The following is a 15653-nucleotide window of genomic DNA, read 5'->3' as shown; positions in this document are numbered from 1 at the left end:
GCTGTCATTACATTTTTTAAATGAATAATGCAGATTCAGGACACCATATGGAGCTTTCTTTGTTCTTCTGTTATCAGAAATTATCAGAAATTGATCGCAGTCTCATTTAAGGAGCACTAAGATAAGTGAGGTGCTATATTTTTGCTCTTTAGAAGGCTTGGAGATGCCTGTGGTTTGATACAAAACAGGTTTCATGCTGCTGATAATAGCTTTTTGCATGGTTTCTCTCAGAAGAAAAGTAGAAACTGAGCTCAGTCCTGAAAGTTGCAGTGGGAGACAGCAGTCTTGGCAAAAGGACTGCAGCAGATTTCATCTTGGATACAAAATCCTTGGTTCTGGCTTTCCAGCTATCTGATTACCTTAGTTGTGGGTGAGTGTTGCATATTCTTATAATCAATAATACTCAAAATAATCATAGTTACTGAGTATTGGTTAAGTTGATGGTGATCTAAATAACTTTAATAACTTTACTTTCCAGCTTGCCTAGTGTGTGCAGGAAGAACTGAGGACACCTGTGCATTCCCTTCCTACTGCTGTATTCATTCTTTTCAGGTTCTTGTCGTTTTATCTCCTCCTTCTCCTATTGTGTTTTAGAAATGCTGGCTTTCAAAAAAAAAAATGCAGACACTTGGAATGGATCCTATGCCACTTTCTAAAAATACTGTAGAATATGCCTGCAATAGAAGAGACAGCTGAAATGGCAGAGGTCAAGAGAGATGGGAAGAAGGACAAAAGAGAGGAAGATGCTGCTTGGCAAGATAAGATAGTGTTCACATGGTTCCAATTTTTATGAGTGTTTGTTTTAGCATGTTTGATAGTTTTAATAGCCTTTTCCCTTATATAACATGCTAGATAATTTTAACTTGTACTCTATAATCACTGCAGAAATGGCATCATTCCTTAAGAGTGAAGTTGCCTATAGCAACAGTTCCTTCCTTTCTGTTATGTCTCCTTCCCTTCCCACTCTCTCGAGAAGAAACTCTTGCTGCAGTAAGTAGGTATTTGGAGGTAAATGCTATTTTAAAAAATCTCTGATGTTTGTCTATGTGTTTATCTGTAATGTTGCCAGATAGCTAATGGATTCTTATGTTTTTTCAGAAACATAAGATTCTGAAGATTCTTCATTCTTATGTTCTTCATTGAAACTACACTTTTAAAATGTCTTTTCTTCTTCTTTCAGGCTTTTTGAAGTACTCTCAACCACTGTTTTTTTTAGGATTTACTGAAAAAATATATATTTCTAGGTTGTTAGTTCATAATCAATTTTTTTTCTTTGAAAGTTTTATATGTTTTGGGGTGTAAAGCAGGTTCTGTTTAAACATTCTGACTTAAAGAATTATAAATGGAACAAAAATTGGTATTTGAAGAGGGATTCATGTAAGTGCTTCTCTAGTTGTCTAAACAGACACCTTGTTTAACTAGTACTGTGCCATTTTACTGACCTAAATGTCACTAAGGGAACTGGCTCTGCTGGAGCTGCTGCCATCATCTGTCTTGTACATTTACACAGAAGAGATTCCATAATCTCATACAGACAGAAGCCTCAATTCTGATCTATCTTTGTGGTATCATTAATCTCATCTGTTGCTGATAAATCAGAAAGATTGGACAGGGTGTGGATTGGTTCATGTACAGTTTGCGTCTTTTACCTTTGTTAGAGCAGAGAAGAGGATGCAACAGTGCATCTCATCCAAAGATCGTCTCTTATTAGAAATTAGGAAGTAGAAACATTAAATGCGGCTAAAAATACCACCAAACTGAAACAAAAGCCACTAGTGCTAAAAATAGGAGTTTAACTGACATGGCAGTATAGTTCACATGGATGCCTGTAATAACCAAGAACCCAGATATGGAGCACGCCTGGGTATGCCTATGGTAGGAGCTGTGCGTCACCCCTCGGGTCATGACACACGAGCATAGACACTGCAGGGAAGGCCTGGTGCTGCGAGATAAAATAGCTGCCAAAACCCAGAGCACTCAGCTGAGGCTGGTGGCTGTAGCTGCTGACTTTCCACCTGGCCCCTGAGCACAGGGACAAGGGCTTCCCAACCAAACCTGCTTTCTCCCTGGGGCATAGCCTTGTGCAAATGCTCTGTTTAATGAAAATATCTCTGCTGTCTGCATTGCTTTTGGCTGGGAGAAGGAGGGGAATCCTTCTTGGAATGGTCAGTCCAGCATATTCTTGCATGCTTACCTAGGAATTTGGAAACGCTGCAAAATCTGTCTGTTTTGGCTCTTGCTTTTGGATGTTTTAGAGGTACTTAGGAACTCTCATTCAACTGTATAACCCTTTGAGTAGGGTTGTAGTGTAAAGAAGAAAGACAGTTTTGAGGAACCCTACAGGAAGATATGAGGAATTGAAATGCTTTGGGTTCATTCATTAAACATACGTTTATTCCAAAACTGTGTTTTCGCATGAATAGCCAGTATTTTTAAAGGATTGATCACCATTTTAAAAAAAAAAAAAGACAAATGAACTGTGTTTGCCTACTTTGTGTTCGCAAAACTTGTCTGCACTTTTCTGGCTGGTATGAAGAGTTACAGAGGCAACTCTCCTCTAGTTGCAGATGCTGGAGGATGTAGATAAGTCCCTGGGCTTTGCAATTGCCTGTTTCAGCCTGGGATGTGTCCATGAGTGGTTTTCACCCCATAGGCAAGACACATTTCTGCCTCCGGATCCAGCTCCCTGAAATCTCACACAAGTTGCTGCTGAGACAGAATTAAACACTGGGAACTGTGGTCCCACTATGTCCTTTCCTGAGCCTGTGTCTCCCTGGAGAGTGGCTGCCACTCACGGTCACCTCCTGCTCTGTAGAAGCTCTGCTTATGTCAAGCTATAGCAGCCAATCTCCAATTTGCATAGTTGATCATTAATTTTCTGTGAGTATAACACAATACTGTAGGATGTGAGATCTGTCAATGCCTCTTCTAGCAAGGGTGTGTTCTTGTGCTGTCGAAGGGTAGAAAGTCATTTTGGGATAAGCATTGTGAAATAATGAGTCATCTCTGATTAATGTTTGACTACAGGCAGCAGGCACTAGGACCTCTGGGACGCTCTGCATCTGCAGCACTACCCATAAGAGAAATCAGGAAATAACGCAGTCGCTCTCTCGGGGAGCATGTCCTTGAAAATGAGGCATTGCTGCTCCATATGAAAAGGGATTTATTCTCCAGGAATTCAGGGATTTGAGTCAACTGTGAGCACCCCTGAGACCTCACTGCCACTTGCATGGACGTTTCTGGGAGGTAAGTGCAAAAGTCTGTTAGAGTTGTTGAGAGTAGGTGACGTTCATTTCTGCTTTGCTGGCAGAGAGAGGTGAATGTAGTTAGTGTTGTGGTTGGTGGAGTAAACAACCAGGTGTGTTCTGCTCAACAAATGAGCTACACAGCCTTTGTCTAAGTGACCTCTTAGAGCAATGAGATGTCTGTAAAATGGGAACACTTCTCCAGCCTGTACCTCAAAGGTGCGTGCGCAATATACCCAGCTCAAGCTTCAGCGCAGAAGTGCAGGCTGCAGGCATGTGCCCCTGTCTTCTGCCGCTGCGTGATTGGGTCATGGCAGCTGTTCAGCTGGAGTCACTCTGCACTAGAAGCAAGCCTAAACTCTTCAGTTTGTGGTCAGGGAGGTTCGGAATTGAAACTTGTAGTATTTCTGTACTTCATTGTAAATATAACCAAGTAGCTGGTTAAAAGATTGTGGATTAGCTTCAGAAAAGGGAGGTGGTAGTAGACTAATGTCTCCTAGGCTTTCTGCCCATGCACCTTACTTGTGGGAACATACGTTCAGTGGTGGGAAGTACACAGACCAAACGTCTCCCAAGTATATTTGTTTTACAACAAGGTGTGTACGTGGCGTCAGAAAGAGTATGATTCACCTGCATGGTAGCTGGTGGCTGCACTGATGTACCAAAGGGTCCCCAAGTTCACCTCGCGACCCACCCGTTCAGGGTGGGTATCTGGTGGTGTAGCCCCTTTTGCCCCTGCAGTGGCTCAAACCATGTGGGCCCATCCGCAGCACGGAGCAAAGAGCTGTTGTTTCCCACCAGAAACCCAGACCGCAGTTGTGTCTGTGAGGAATGTGCAGGAGGCTGCTCTCATTGTGCCTCTGCCCCAAAGCACCTGAGAATACACCTGGCACGGGCTGCAGAACAGAACAATGTCTGTACTAGCTGAAGATGGCTCTGGAATGCAAAAATAACCTGATGGCTACTTATAGCAGCCTTCAAATGGCACTGATTGACCTTTTTTTGGTGGATCTTCAGTTTGCTCTGGATTCTGGCTGAAGGCGGGTGAAGTTGGCATTGGGAAGTCCTCCCATCCTCGCAGTGGGCTGCATTTTGCCACTTACGATGCAGAGGAATGACTGTGACTCACCCTCTGAAAGAGGAAAGGAGCAAAGGCCGTCATCCCTGCTCCTGGTCACTGAGTTAGCCCCGACACTTCTCTCAGTATCTGGGTGCTGCCTCCTACTCCTGCCTGGGCAGATTCCAGGAGCGTCAGTGCAGGAGAAGTGGAGCCGGCTCCTCCTGCAAGTGAGACCAGTGCAGGAAGGCCTGACCTCAAGGTCAGGGGTGGGCTCACACCTCTGACAGCACCATGGAGAGGAAGAAAAATGGATCCAAAGGGGTAAAGCTCAAGAAAGCAGGGGACACATCGTCCTTGTTTGAGTTTCCAAGCAACAGTAGATTTTCCCAGCTGGATTTCCCAGAGAGTGGTGCAGGTAGCATTGGGTCCCAGCCACGTGTTGCCAGGCTCTTGTGTTAGCTGAGCACCTAGAAGATCTGTGCACAAATATAATTGCATCTCCTCTCCTCGCTCCTTCCTGTTCTTCGGAAGCTGATCTGGTCTTTTTGAACTCTCAAAAGCAGAAAGAAGCACTGAGCTCCTGGGATAACTTCCTGTTTTCTGGGGCTGGGGGAAGAAGGAGCAAGGTGGGCACAGCTCAGCCTCACCTACATGGGATGTGGGTCTCATCGGATGGTGGCTTTTATAAAGCCTGAAGTATGTGATTCATGGGAATGTGTGAGAAATCTGTATCTTCCTTTAGAAATGAAAAGAAAGCACCTGCTTTGCAGTGATGGAGAGAAATTTAAACCAGCAAAACTGCCAGTACAACCTTTGGGACACTGTCTGTCTGCCTGGGACTTTTCCTGCACATGAGCAGGGGACTGGGGATCCCTCGGGGGGGTCCCTGTCACCTGAAGTGACAAATGTGCAGGAGAGGTTCCCAGAGTGATGCATGGGGGGCTTGCAAGGCTGTCTCACAGACAAAGGAAGTGACCATCTTTCCTTGTCCTGGCTTGACTCATCAACCACCCTGATCCTGGGACGGCCACTTGTTGCATCCCACATCAGTGGAGCCCCCACAGCCAGCACATCCCCCAGCCCCAGCTCTTGTGACTCTGATGACAGGGAGCTGCTGAAACAGGACGCAAGGAGGCAAGTTCCTGGTAAAACCACATCCCCACCCCATGCCCTGCAATGGCTGTCATGGCCTCACGTAGTGACAGCAGCAACGGTGGGTAGTGAAACATCTGTTTCCTACCCAACTCTGGGGCTGTGGCAGGTTTTCCTAACGCTTTGAGTTGGAACCAGGAAGGGGCCGCGGGCTTCCAGAGCCAATGCACAACCGTGAACTCACCAGGGTCTCATTTCTTTTCCCCAGGTGACGGCTGCACTGGGAGAGGACAAGGAATTGCTAATGCACTGGCAGTCCAGCCAGCATGTCCGGGGTGAGTGGAGCTGCCCTAGTGCAGGGGACAGTTCCCCAGCGTGGGTGCCTGTAGGCACAGTTCTGTACACCCCACTTAGGGGTATGAGCACAGGCTGGCAGTGGCACAAGGGAGCCACCCCAGATCTAGGGATCAAATCCCCTTTGAGCTGGCCTGATCCTCCCCCTGCTCCCTGCTCTGCTCTGCCTGGGCTTTGTGTCTAGTCTCCTTGCTCTTGTAGGACCAGCTCCCCCTGTCCCTGCTGTCCCCAGCCTGCACAAGGAGCCGATGTGCCAGCTCAAATGGTCCTTGAGGCTGGCCCTAATGGCTGCGGGAGGCAGAAGGGACACACCAGCTCACTATCCTTTTGCATATTGTCTTCTCCATTGCAGAAACACTGGGCACCAGGGACACAGTGTGTCACCAAGCACGACCACACCAAGCCCAAAGCCCAAGAGCTGGCCTTCCACAAGGGAGACGTGGTCACCATCATCGAAGCTGTGGAGGTGAACCAAAGAGGACACAGGGACACGGTGCCATGGGATGGGGGCTGGCAGGCTGTGCAGGCAGGGGAGGTGTCCTCAGTGATGTCGGGTCTCAGGCCACGCTGCCAGAGCTGGCTCCCCACAAACAGCAGGAGCCAGGGGCCGTGTGCAGGTCACTGCTTTCCTTCCCTCCCACCATCCAGCTGCAGCACTGAGCCCTGTTCCCCTTCTCTGAGGTCTTTTCCAGCCATAAAAATTGTGTGATTCTGTGATTCTTGCCTTGCCAGGGCAAAGGGTGGTACCGTGCGAAGCACAATGACACCGGGGAGGAAGGGCTGCTGGCGGCCAGCGCACTGCGCGAGCGTGGGGCCATCCGGGCGAACTCAAAGCTCAGCCTCATGCCGTGAGTACAGCCCAGTATCCTGGGGATCCCATGGGGGTCCCCTGGGGTTCCCTTGGGTGCTGGAGAGTGGCAGAGCCCCCGTGATGTGGTGAGTGGCAGGTGCCAGACTGGTGGCTCTACCCCAGAACAGTGGGGCAGTGGGGAGGCAGAGCAGACTGTGACCATGCCCTGGTGGCAGAGGAACTAACTGAGGCCACTCTCAGGCTCTGAAGGCCCCTGGTTGTGGCTATTCTGCTTGGGTGGGCCTGATGGGGAGGGTTTTTATATGGGGCTGGGTCTGTGTAGCCATGGCGGGGGGGTAGCCAGGGTTCTGCTCTCTGTCTTGCTGCCAGAGTTGTGGGGAAGCTCATCAGCAGATTCCATGGTCTTGTCTCCCCAGCTGGTTCCATGGGAAGATCTCAGGGGTGCAGGCAGTGCAGGAGCTGCAGCCGCCTGAGGACGGGCTGTTCCTGGTGCGTGAGTCCATCCGGCACCCTGGAGACTATGTGCTGTGCGTGAGCTTTGCCAAAGAGGTCATCCACTACCGCGTGATATACGAGGAGAACACGCTGAGCATCGACAACGAGCAGCGCTTCTGTAACCTCATCGACATGATTGAGGTCAGAGCCCTTCCCTGGGCACAGAAACCCACTGGGACTGAGTGCTCTGGACAAGCCAGGGCTGGGAACACTGGTGGTCAGTGTAGATCAGCCCAGCACACCGTGATGGGGCATCCCAAGCCGGAGGACCAGGATGGTTTCCTACCCAGCAAAGTCCAGACCACTCCAATCCCCTTCCTTGTACCAATACTGCCACTTGTGTAATGACACCAGGAGCCACTCTGACTGCAGACAGGTCCCCGGGCTTTGCAAGATTTGTTCCCTAACAGAGAGTCCTGCTCTTTAACTGTTGCAGCCATATTGCTCAGTTGAGCAGTATTTCTGTTTCCATTCTGCTTCTCTGCTTCTGGAAACCACCTCTCTGAGAATGCTTCATCCTCAGCCCTGCTTCTTTGAACTTACTTCTGACAAGCACCTTTGCAGACTGTTCTCATTTTGAGCCAGGCTCTAGCACATGATGCTCCTGTGGGTTTTAACGTGTTCGGAGGACAGGGAAGCTGTGTGCCCTGGGATAACAGCTACCCCCAACTCTTGAGCAGTGTCCCTTACGCCCTCCTGTTCATTACAGTGTTTCCATTGTGGCATATGGAGCAAAGCCTTGCCCAGGAAGCTAGACCAAGCCACAAGCTGTGAATAACAGTTTGTCTCTCAAACTTCAGCAAAGCAGAAGGAAGCAGTGTCTGCTCTGCACATCCTGTGGGTGTTTGGGCCTTGGTGGGGGGAGCATCAGCTTATACTGCACTAGGAGAGTTGATTCCAGGACAGCTCTGAACCTCAAGGTAGCCAGGGCCCTGGGGGATGGAGCGAAGCCTGGTCCCTCACAGAGCCATATTCTCTGGTGTAGGACACTCCTACCACAGAGCAGCAGCATCTCTATCTCTGTGTTCATCCTTCTGCAGCACTACATGAAGGAGCAAGGACCTATCTGTACCAAGCTGATGAAACCCAAACCAAAATCCGGCATGAAGTCAGCCGAGGAGGAGCTGGCTAAAGGTAGGGGATGATGGACAAGGGCCCAGGTCTGTGTTTGGAGGGAGGACGTGGCATGTCCAAACTCTATGTGGCCCTGCTAATTTGTCTTTGTCCCTGTGTCCAGCTGGCTGGTTACTGAACCTACAGCACCTCTCGCTGGGAGACCGTATTGGGCAAGGCGAGTTTGGAGGTAGGTGAAGAGACAGAGCTGGATGTTCTGTCCAACCACCAAGGGGTGGACATGTGGCCAAGGAGTGTGAGTGAGGGCTGCACCCAGAATGGCAGGGGAGGGACAGTACCAATACAGACAGGGCAGCCAGAACACCTGCCCTATCTCTGTGTCCCTTCCCCTTGGCTGCTCTAGGAATGTCCCCAGTGCATCCCCACATTCTTGCTTCCCACAGATGCTCCTGAGATGTCATGCTATCTGACCCGTGGCAAGAGACAAAGCCAACAGTGAAAACAGGAGATGGCATGCAGGAAACCCTTTCCACTGTCCCCACTCAGCACCTGTCCCTGTCCTGGAGATACATTCCCACTTGGCCTCACAGGGAGGACATCCTGCCTCAGTACAGTTAATGCCGTAAAGAATGTGTGTCTCACCCTAACATGCCAATGGCCCCACTTGTGCAGGCATGAGCATCCCAAGAAATATCCACTGATGCCCTTCCTGGCCAGTCTCATCTGGGAGCAGCCAGCTTGGCCCATGGGCTCTCCCCATCCAGTAAGTACAGCACTGCGCCTCACACCCGTCGTGTCCCCTTCTCAGATGTCCTGCAGGGCGAATACATGGGGCAGAAGGTGGCTGTGAAGAACATCAAGTGTGACGTGACTGCCCAGGCTTTCCTTACTGAAACTGCTGCTATGACGTGAGTGCCTCATGTGGCGGGAGGCGGGGGGGGGAGAAGAGGGAGGAGGGCAGGGGTAATATACAGCCTGTCCCTGCTGTCCTGGACCCCAGGGATGAGCAGAGGGTCTGGGGAGACCCCAGTGCCCACACCAGGGCATGGCTCTGGGCTTGTGCCACAGACCACAGGAAGGGTAGAGCTGTGGCCAGGTTATCTTTGAGTGGCAAAGTCCCACAGCAGGAGTAAAAGACAGACATGTGACATATGCCCCTCATCATCCCCATGACACTGAAGGCTTGTCCCAGGCACCTCTGTACTACTGTCTGTGGCATCAGTTCAGCTCCATCCTCCAGGCTCCCCCTTGACATTGGTCCCCTCATTTCAGAAAGGTCCGGCACAAGAACCTGGTGCGTTTGCTTGGCGTAATCCTGCACAACGGCCTCTATATTGTCATGGAGTTCATGAGCAAGGTGAGAGCCCCTGGCCCTGACACGGGCTGACGGCACCTCTTCTTTGCCACTAGCAGACAGCATGTGTTGTGGCTTGGATCTGGGGACAAAATCCCTGGTTTGGGGCTCAGTGGAAACTTGCCAGGCCCTGGCTCCAGCCTGACCTTTAGGGAACAGTGCCTGTTGCAAAGCCCCTCCCTCATGGAGGGGGCTGGGACAGGGAAAGTCTGTTGGGAGGTGAAATCTCCAGATTGTCCCGTTCCCCTTTATCTCATGTGTTTCTCCTTCTCTGTCAGGGGAACCTGGTGAACTTCCTACGCACTCGTGGCCGGGCAGTCATCCAGACCAGACAGCTCCTCCAGTTTGCTCTGTGAGTCAGGCTCCCCCTCCCTGCACCAGGGCAGCAACAGGGATGAGTGCTCTCCATGCCACCCCACTGGGCAGGCCTGAGAGGACACATGCTGAGCTTGTTTTGCCTTGGCTGCTGCAGGGACGTTGCCCAGGGCATGGACTACCTGGAATCCAAGAAGCTGGTGCATAGAGATCTTGCTGCCCGCAACATCCTCATCTCCGAGGAGAATGTGGCCAAAGTGAGCGACTTTGGTTTGGCGCGAGTCAATCCCAAGGGTACGGACACCACCTTGCTGCCCGTGAAGTGGTCGGCTCCGGAGGCCCTGAAACACAATGTGAGTGACAGAGCAAAGGGCTGAGTGCCCAGGATACCCTCATAAAGCAGCTTGTCCCCTTGGGCCGCTCTGCCCACACCCATTAACCTCCACCCCTCAACCTTTCACCATCCACACCATGTATACATGGGTTGCTCCATGGTGGCTTATTTCATAGCCAGCCCCACATCTCCCAAGGTTTGGGGTTTGTCTTCCCACCCAACACACATTCTTCCTCTTGCACAGTATGAGGGAGAGAGAATGAGAGCAGCTCCTGTGAGATGCTGCAGGATGGAATGTCCTGAAGGATGCAGGTTTGAGTTCAGATGCTAGGGAGGGAACAGGAAAAGGCCTAGGCCACTGCAGCAGGGAGAGAGGCAAAGGGGAGAGGTTTGAATGAGGAAGTCACTATTTTTCCCATCTTTTGCCTGGGGAGGGATGGCGGATCCAACTTAGCCTGTTTTTGGTTGGCTTCAGACTCCGTTTCCTCATGTCGCTGCAGAAATTCTCCTCTAAATCAGATGTCTGGAGCTATGGGATTCTCCTGTGGGAAGTGTTCTCCTTTGGCCGGGCACCCTATCCCAAGTTGGTGAGTTTGGTGAAGCCTTGGGCTGCCCCTGTTCTCACGAGATGGTGGTCATGGGGTGCAGGTGACACCATGGTGGTTTGGCTGCAGGACTAGCAGGAGGGATGAGACAGGACAGAGAGATTCCAGCTTCCCCAGAGGCCAGAGAGAGCCTCTGGGCAGGATAAGGAAGGGGAGCAGAAAGGGTCCCATCTCCCTTCTCCTTCCTCTCAGAGCCTGAAGGAAGTGACGGAGATGCTGGAGCAGGGATACCGCATGGATGCCCCTGAGGACTGTCCGGCCACCATCTATGCATTGATGAGGAGCTGCTGGGAGCTGGAGCCAGGGAAGCGGCCGTCCTTCAAGAAACTCACGGAGAAGCTGCAGAAGGAGCTGAAGCACTTAGGGGCTGTTTAACCTTCCCAGTGTGTACAGGGCTCTTGGCCAGTAACTCACTGGACATAGCAGGGTTGGAAACAGCACAGCAAGGAGAGCATGGCACAGCTGGGCAGCATGGTGGCCCAGGACACAGGTGTCTCCCAATAAAGATGGGACAGAAGCTTGGGGCAGCTGCTGGGAGTGGAGCAAAGGAGCTGCCATGTGCGAAGCAGGGTTGGATGCAGCCAGCCCAGCTCTGCACCCCCCATAACCACGCCGGGCTGTCTGGGGCCACCCTTTTTCTGCCCATCTCTGTCTGTGTCATCCCCCAGCATCACATGACTGTCATGAGCCATGACATGAGCCACCCTGCAGAACCATCTGTGTGTCACCTGGCTGCTTTTGTAGGGACAGTCCTGCCACCAAGCAGCTTCTCCCCGTTGTCTGGCCCTAAGCCAAGCGCTCCCATCTCCCAGGGTCCTGTTGTGCTTTCCATGTATGCAAGTAGCGCTCAGAGCTGGAGTATCGAGGGCTGGGGTATTGATGGACCTTCCAAAGCTCTGGGTGTCCCCAGATGTCTTCCGTGCGTGATGCTGGGGCAGGTGACACAGTGGCTGGCATGTGCACAAGGGTCCCTTGGGGTCACCGCTGTTTTGGAGCTCCCCTCCCTGGTGCTAGGGCCAGGACCCCCCAGCCCTCCTGCAGATTTAAACCCCCTCGCAACCCAGCCTAATGCCAAGACGGCCAGAGTTCCCCACCCGCCGCAGAGTCACCAAGCACAGCCAGCTAAACCACACGGATTTGGCTTTTTTTGATTAAACCAAAGAAATTAGTTCGACTTTATCTTTAAACCTCAGGGCAAAAATTAGGTCTATCCCTCACTGTTCGGCTGTCCAGCTCTGAACCAAGCATCCGAACCAGCAAGGACAAGGAGGAAGGTTTGCTGGGGCTGAGGGGGACCCTGAAGCTTCAGCCCCTCAAATCCTCAGCCTCGCAGCATCTCTCATCCCTAGACCACAGCTCCATGCGCGGCTGGGGATTATTCTTTTAATCAGACTTTGTATGGGAAATTGCTCGCATATAGATTACGGGGCAAGGTTCGTCCTCCCAGCCGCAGGAGCCCCGGGCCACCTCATGAGCAATCTCCGTATCCCTTTGGAGCAGGGATTACTGGGGCATGGGGGTACATTCATGTGTGTCAACCCAGCACTTTTTTCTCCCTTCCGGCCTTTCAACCCTGGATTGAGTTTTCTCAGTTCATCCTCTGGCTTCTAGCACCTTCCACCCCACCAAGCAGCAGGGGCAGCTTGGACACCCATGACCCCAACCCGTGGCTCCTGTGGCTGGATCCAGCCCCGTGGGCGCAGGGAAAATGGAGATTTTGCCTCCTGCAGACAGAGGAGCAGCACTGGTGGCTCCAGCTAGGACTGTGTACCTGTCCCTTGCTAAGGAGAGTCCCTGATGGCTGGAGGGGGCGGTTGGCCTGGCCCCCACCCCTTGTCATCACTTCTCCATTGGCCCCAGGAAGCCCTTGGGCTCTGTGGACTCCCTGCAAGCCCCGGTGCCATCCAGCCTGAGCGTGGATGTATCCCAAGACTCACCTCTCTTTGAGGGCTCCCTTTGCACCCATGGGCTCCATCCCTTGACCCCGCTGTCCCCATAAGGCAGCGGGTGCTGCAGGGTGCTGGGTGCATGAAGTTGCCACTGCCAAGCTGCCCTGGGTGCCCAGGGCCATGCAAAACCTGTCCCCCAAGGCTGGCAGCACCCTTGGGTGCAGAGAGCAGAGCGAGAAGCTCTTCCCCACCGGTGTCCATGGCGTCCCCTCCTAATGCTTTAATCCATCGCTGATCCGCATGAGCCCCTGGGGCAGCCGCTCCCACTGACCTTGCAGTCAGTGGGTCCTGGGTAGGGACCGCCTGGCACTGCGGGGACACGGGGCGGACATCCCCATGGCCGCCTTCTTCAGCACAGCTCTGAAGAGCTTCAAGGGGGCGCAGGAGGAGCCCAAGGAGTCCCCCAAGGATGGGAAGGCAGCGGCGTTGCCCAACGGCATGGCCCGTGAGGAGTTCGAGGAGTACCAGCGGCAGCTGCTCGAAGAGAAGTAAGGATCTGTGGGGCACCGGTGTCCTCAGGGTAGGGGTGATGGTGTCAGTGGGGTCTGCTCTTTGCCGGGAAGGACTCAGTCTGGCTTTCCCCTGTCTCTCCTCATGATCCCTGGTGTGGGGAGTGTGGCAGCAAGTCCCAGGGATGGGAAGGGGCGAGGGGCAAGAATGACGTGGGCATGCAGGGGGGTGCTAGATCTCTTTTCCAGCATTCAGGTCCCACATTGCCCTGTGGCCGTGAGTGCTTGCACAGGACAGGGCCAGCAACACGACTCTGCTGCGGGTGGCAGCCTGCATGTCACTGCCCTGGAGCAGCTCCGGTGCCACTTCCCCACGTCCTGCTGACCTGCTGCATGTCAGGGACCTGCTGGCCTAGGGAAGGAGGAAGTCCCTCTGGAAAGCATCCGCCTCGAGCATCTGCATGGGGATGGAAGGGCTTCGGGCACCCACACACACCCCCAGCAGCTCAGGCAGATGAGCAGGGCGAGAGGAGACCCCTTTGCCAGAACATTGTCCCCTCTGTCTGCACACGTGAGACATCAACGCCCAGCGAGGACCACTGAGTGCCAGGGACTCAACCGCAGCTGCAATGACAGTGCCAAATTTTCCACCGCAGGATAGAGCGGGACAAGGCCTTTGCACACCGGAAAGCAGAGCGGGCCACTGTGCGCATGCACCTGCGGGACAAGTATCACCTGGCCCAGGTAAGGCCGGGCCGGGGTGTCCTCAGCAGGATGCAGCCCCTGCATCCACATGCCAGGATCTCGGCCCTGCAGAACAGCCCCCGCGCAGGAGGCTGCCAGGTGTCCCCTTGGTGTCTCGGAATGCAAGGCTGATCCTGAAGAGGGCAGCAAACGGCTGCTGTCTCCATCTGTCCTGGCGGCTGCCCGCGGTCCCAAGGCAGCACCGGACAGCGCTGGCATCGCCCCCCTTCCCAAGCATCCCACGTCCCCAGGGGCACCAGGGTTTGGCTGGTCGGCGCTGATGTCGTCTCCCGTTGCAGGACGAGCGGGACGATGCCCAGGTGCATGTGGCAGGCGGCTCGGTGGAGCTGCCGGAGGAGCTGGCCGCCATGGTGCAAAGTGAGGAGGAGGAGGAAGAGGGGCCGCTCGCCTTCCTGGCCAAGCTGCGCGAGGTGGATGTGCAGGCGCTAAGGGGCCGGGCGCAGGACGCAGTGGAAGAGGTGAAGGAGAAATGCTCCATGATGTAGCTGTCCGCTCCAGACCAGATCCACCCATGGGTGCTCCACAAAGCTTCTGAGGCTCCTAAATTCCCCCTAGATCCCTTGCTAACCCCCTGGGCAACAGATGTGACATAAGTATTGCAGATGTCTGGACATGCCAATGGTGGGCACGGGGCACTAGGTCCTGCTAAGGGGGTCTAGGTTTGGCCACAAGAACAGCCACCCATCACATCACACCGGTCACCAAGCATTACCCACGGCCCCTGCCGCAGCTCTGCACTCACCCAGGCACCCCAGGACCAGCATCTCAGCCGCTGCCCCCCTGGCGCAGAGAACAGGACCCTAGGGGGCCGCTCTCGACATGAGCCTCAATAAAACCGGATTTGTTGGGAGCCGAGCATTATTTCTGCAATATCTATTGCTCTGACAGGGCATCTCTCAGGAGCCACATTGGGATGATTCCCATCAATAACCACTAATCCTGGAGTTCCTTGCTGGTCAGTACCCCAAATCCGGGCAGCAACAGAAGCTCTTTGGAGGGTGAAGGGTTATCCTGGGCATCCCAGGGCTACTTGGCAGGTGATATCTCCCCTTTTCTGTGTATTTGCTGGGGGCTTAAATGCTGCCTTGTAGCCACCCAGCCCCGGAAGGCTGGAGGCTGCTGAGATCACTAATACCTGCTTATTTTAGTGAGGTCTAATCTGCCTGAAGCGCCTGTCCCCAAGGACTAAGCTAGCTGAACCCTTGCAAAATGCACCACTGGGGCTGGCCTTGAGCAGCACCTCCCAGGCGGGGACAGGGACAGGGCTGGGGGAGTCACGCTGCGTTTGCATGAAAGAAAGGATGCAGTGAGCGGCCCCAGCATTGGGGCCTCTGGCCTCCGCACGCCAGGGCCATCTGCTCCGGAAAGGCCCGTCAGGACCTCACTCCTTAGGGCTTTGCTGGGTGCGCGGGGTCGGGGTGCCCAAATGTCACAGGTCCCAAGCCACCGGGCAGGACATTTCTTCTGGTAGGCAGCAGTATGAACACGACTGTCCCACAGCCAGTGATGGAGCTGGCGAGGGACAGAGTGATGGCAAATAGGAACCATTTTGGTCTCCAGCCGAGACACTTGCTCTTGGCACGTCTGTGCTCCATGTCCGTAATCTCTTCCTACCTGGCACATGGATTTGCAGGGCTGGTGATGTATTCTTAGCCTGCAAAGCCCAGGAGGAGCAGGGAAGGGCGGGGGGGGCCAAAGTCTGGGCAGTTCCTATTCTTCCCTGCGGACCCTGCCTGGGAGATCCCTGGAGC

General features: G+C 53.4%; 2 protein-coding genes across 5 annotated transcripts; both read left to right on the top strand.

The window, feature by feature from the left end:
• Positions 1-855: 855 nt before the first annotated feature.
• MATK (megakaryocyte-associated tyrosine kinase) lies at positions 856-11256 on the top strand. Of its 4 annotated transcripts, none has more exons than XM_088535071.1 (14): positions 856-990; positions 3028-3246; positions 5666-5732; positions 6104-6217; positions 6484-6599; positions 6979-7198; positions 8098-8191; positions 8295-8360; positions 8940-9039; positions 9404-9488; positions 9764-9837; positions 9958-10153; positions 10635-10721; positions 10932-11256. In XM_088535071.1, the coding sequence occupies exons 3-14, from the start codon at positions 5724-5726 to the stop codon at positions 11112-11114; spliced, it is 1344 nt and encodes a 447-aa protein (XP_088391197.1). In that variant the 5' UTR covers positions 856-990; positions 3028-3246; positions 5666-5723; the 3' UTR covers positions 11115-11256. The 4 variants fall into 4 exon arrangements, with proteins under 4 accessions (XP_088391197.1, XP_088391198.1, XP_010220074.1 ...); XM_088535072.1 differs by lacking the exon at positions 856-990 and adding an exon at positions 2685-2880 and having other exon boundaries at positions 9958-10057; XM_010221772.2 differs by lacking the exon at positions 856-990 and adding an exon at positions 2688-2880 and having other exon boundaries at positions 3032-3246.
• Positions 11257-12789: 1533 nt separating this feature from the next.
• Positions 12790-14555, top strand: LOC104574519 (complexin-3-like). Its single transcript, XM_010221776.2, has 3 exons — positions 12790-13176; positions 13794-13881; positions 14181-14555. Exons 1-3 carry the CDS (start codon positions 13025-13027, stop codon positions 14385-14387), a joined length of 447 nt encoding a protein of 148 aa, XP_010220078.2. The 5' UTR covers positions 12790-13024; the 3' UTR covers positions 14388-14555.
• Positions 14556-15653: the final 1098 nt, after the last annotated feature.

Source organism: Tinamus guttatus, unplaced genomic scaffold, assembly GCF_059628265.1.
Source record: "Tinamus guttatus ecotype Peru unplaced genomic scaffold, ASM5962826v1 Tinamus_guttatus_pri_ptg000610l, whole genome shotgun sequence".
Lineage (NCBI taxonomy): Eukaryota > Metazoa > Chordata > Aves > Tinamiformes > Tinamidae > Tinamus > Tinamus guttatus.
Note: the sequence above shows the minus strand (reverse complement) of the source record. Positions and strands in the feature narration are given on the sequence as shown.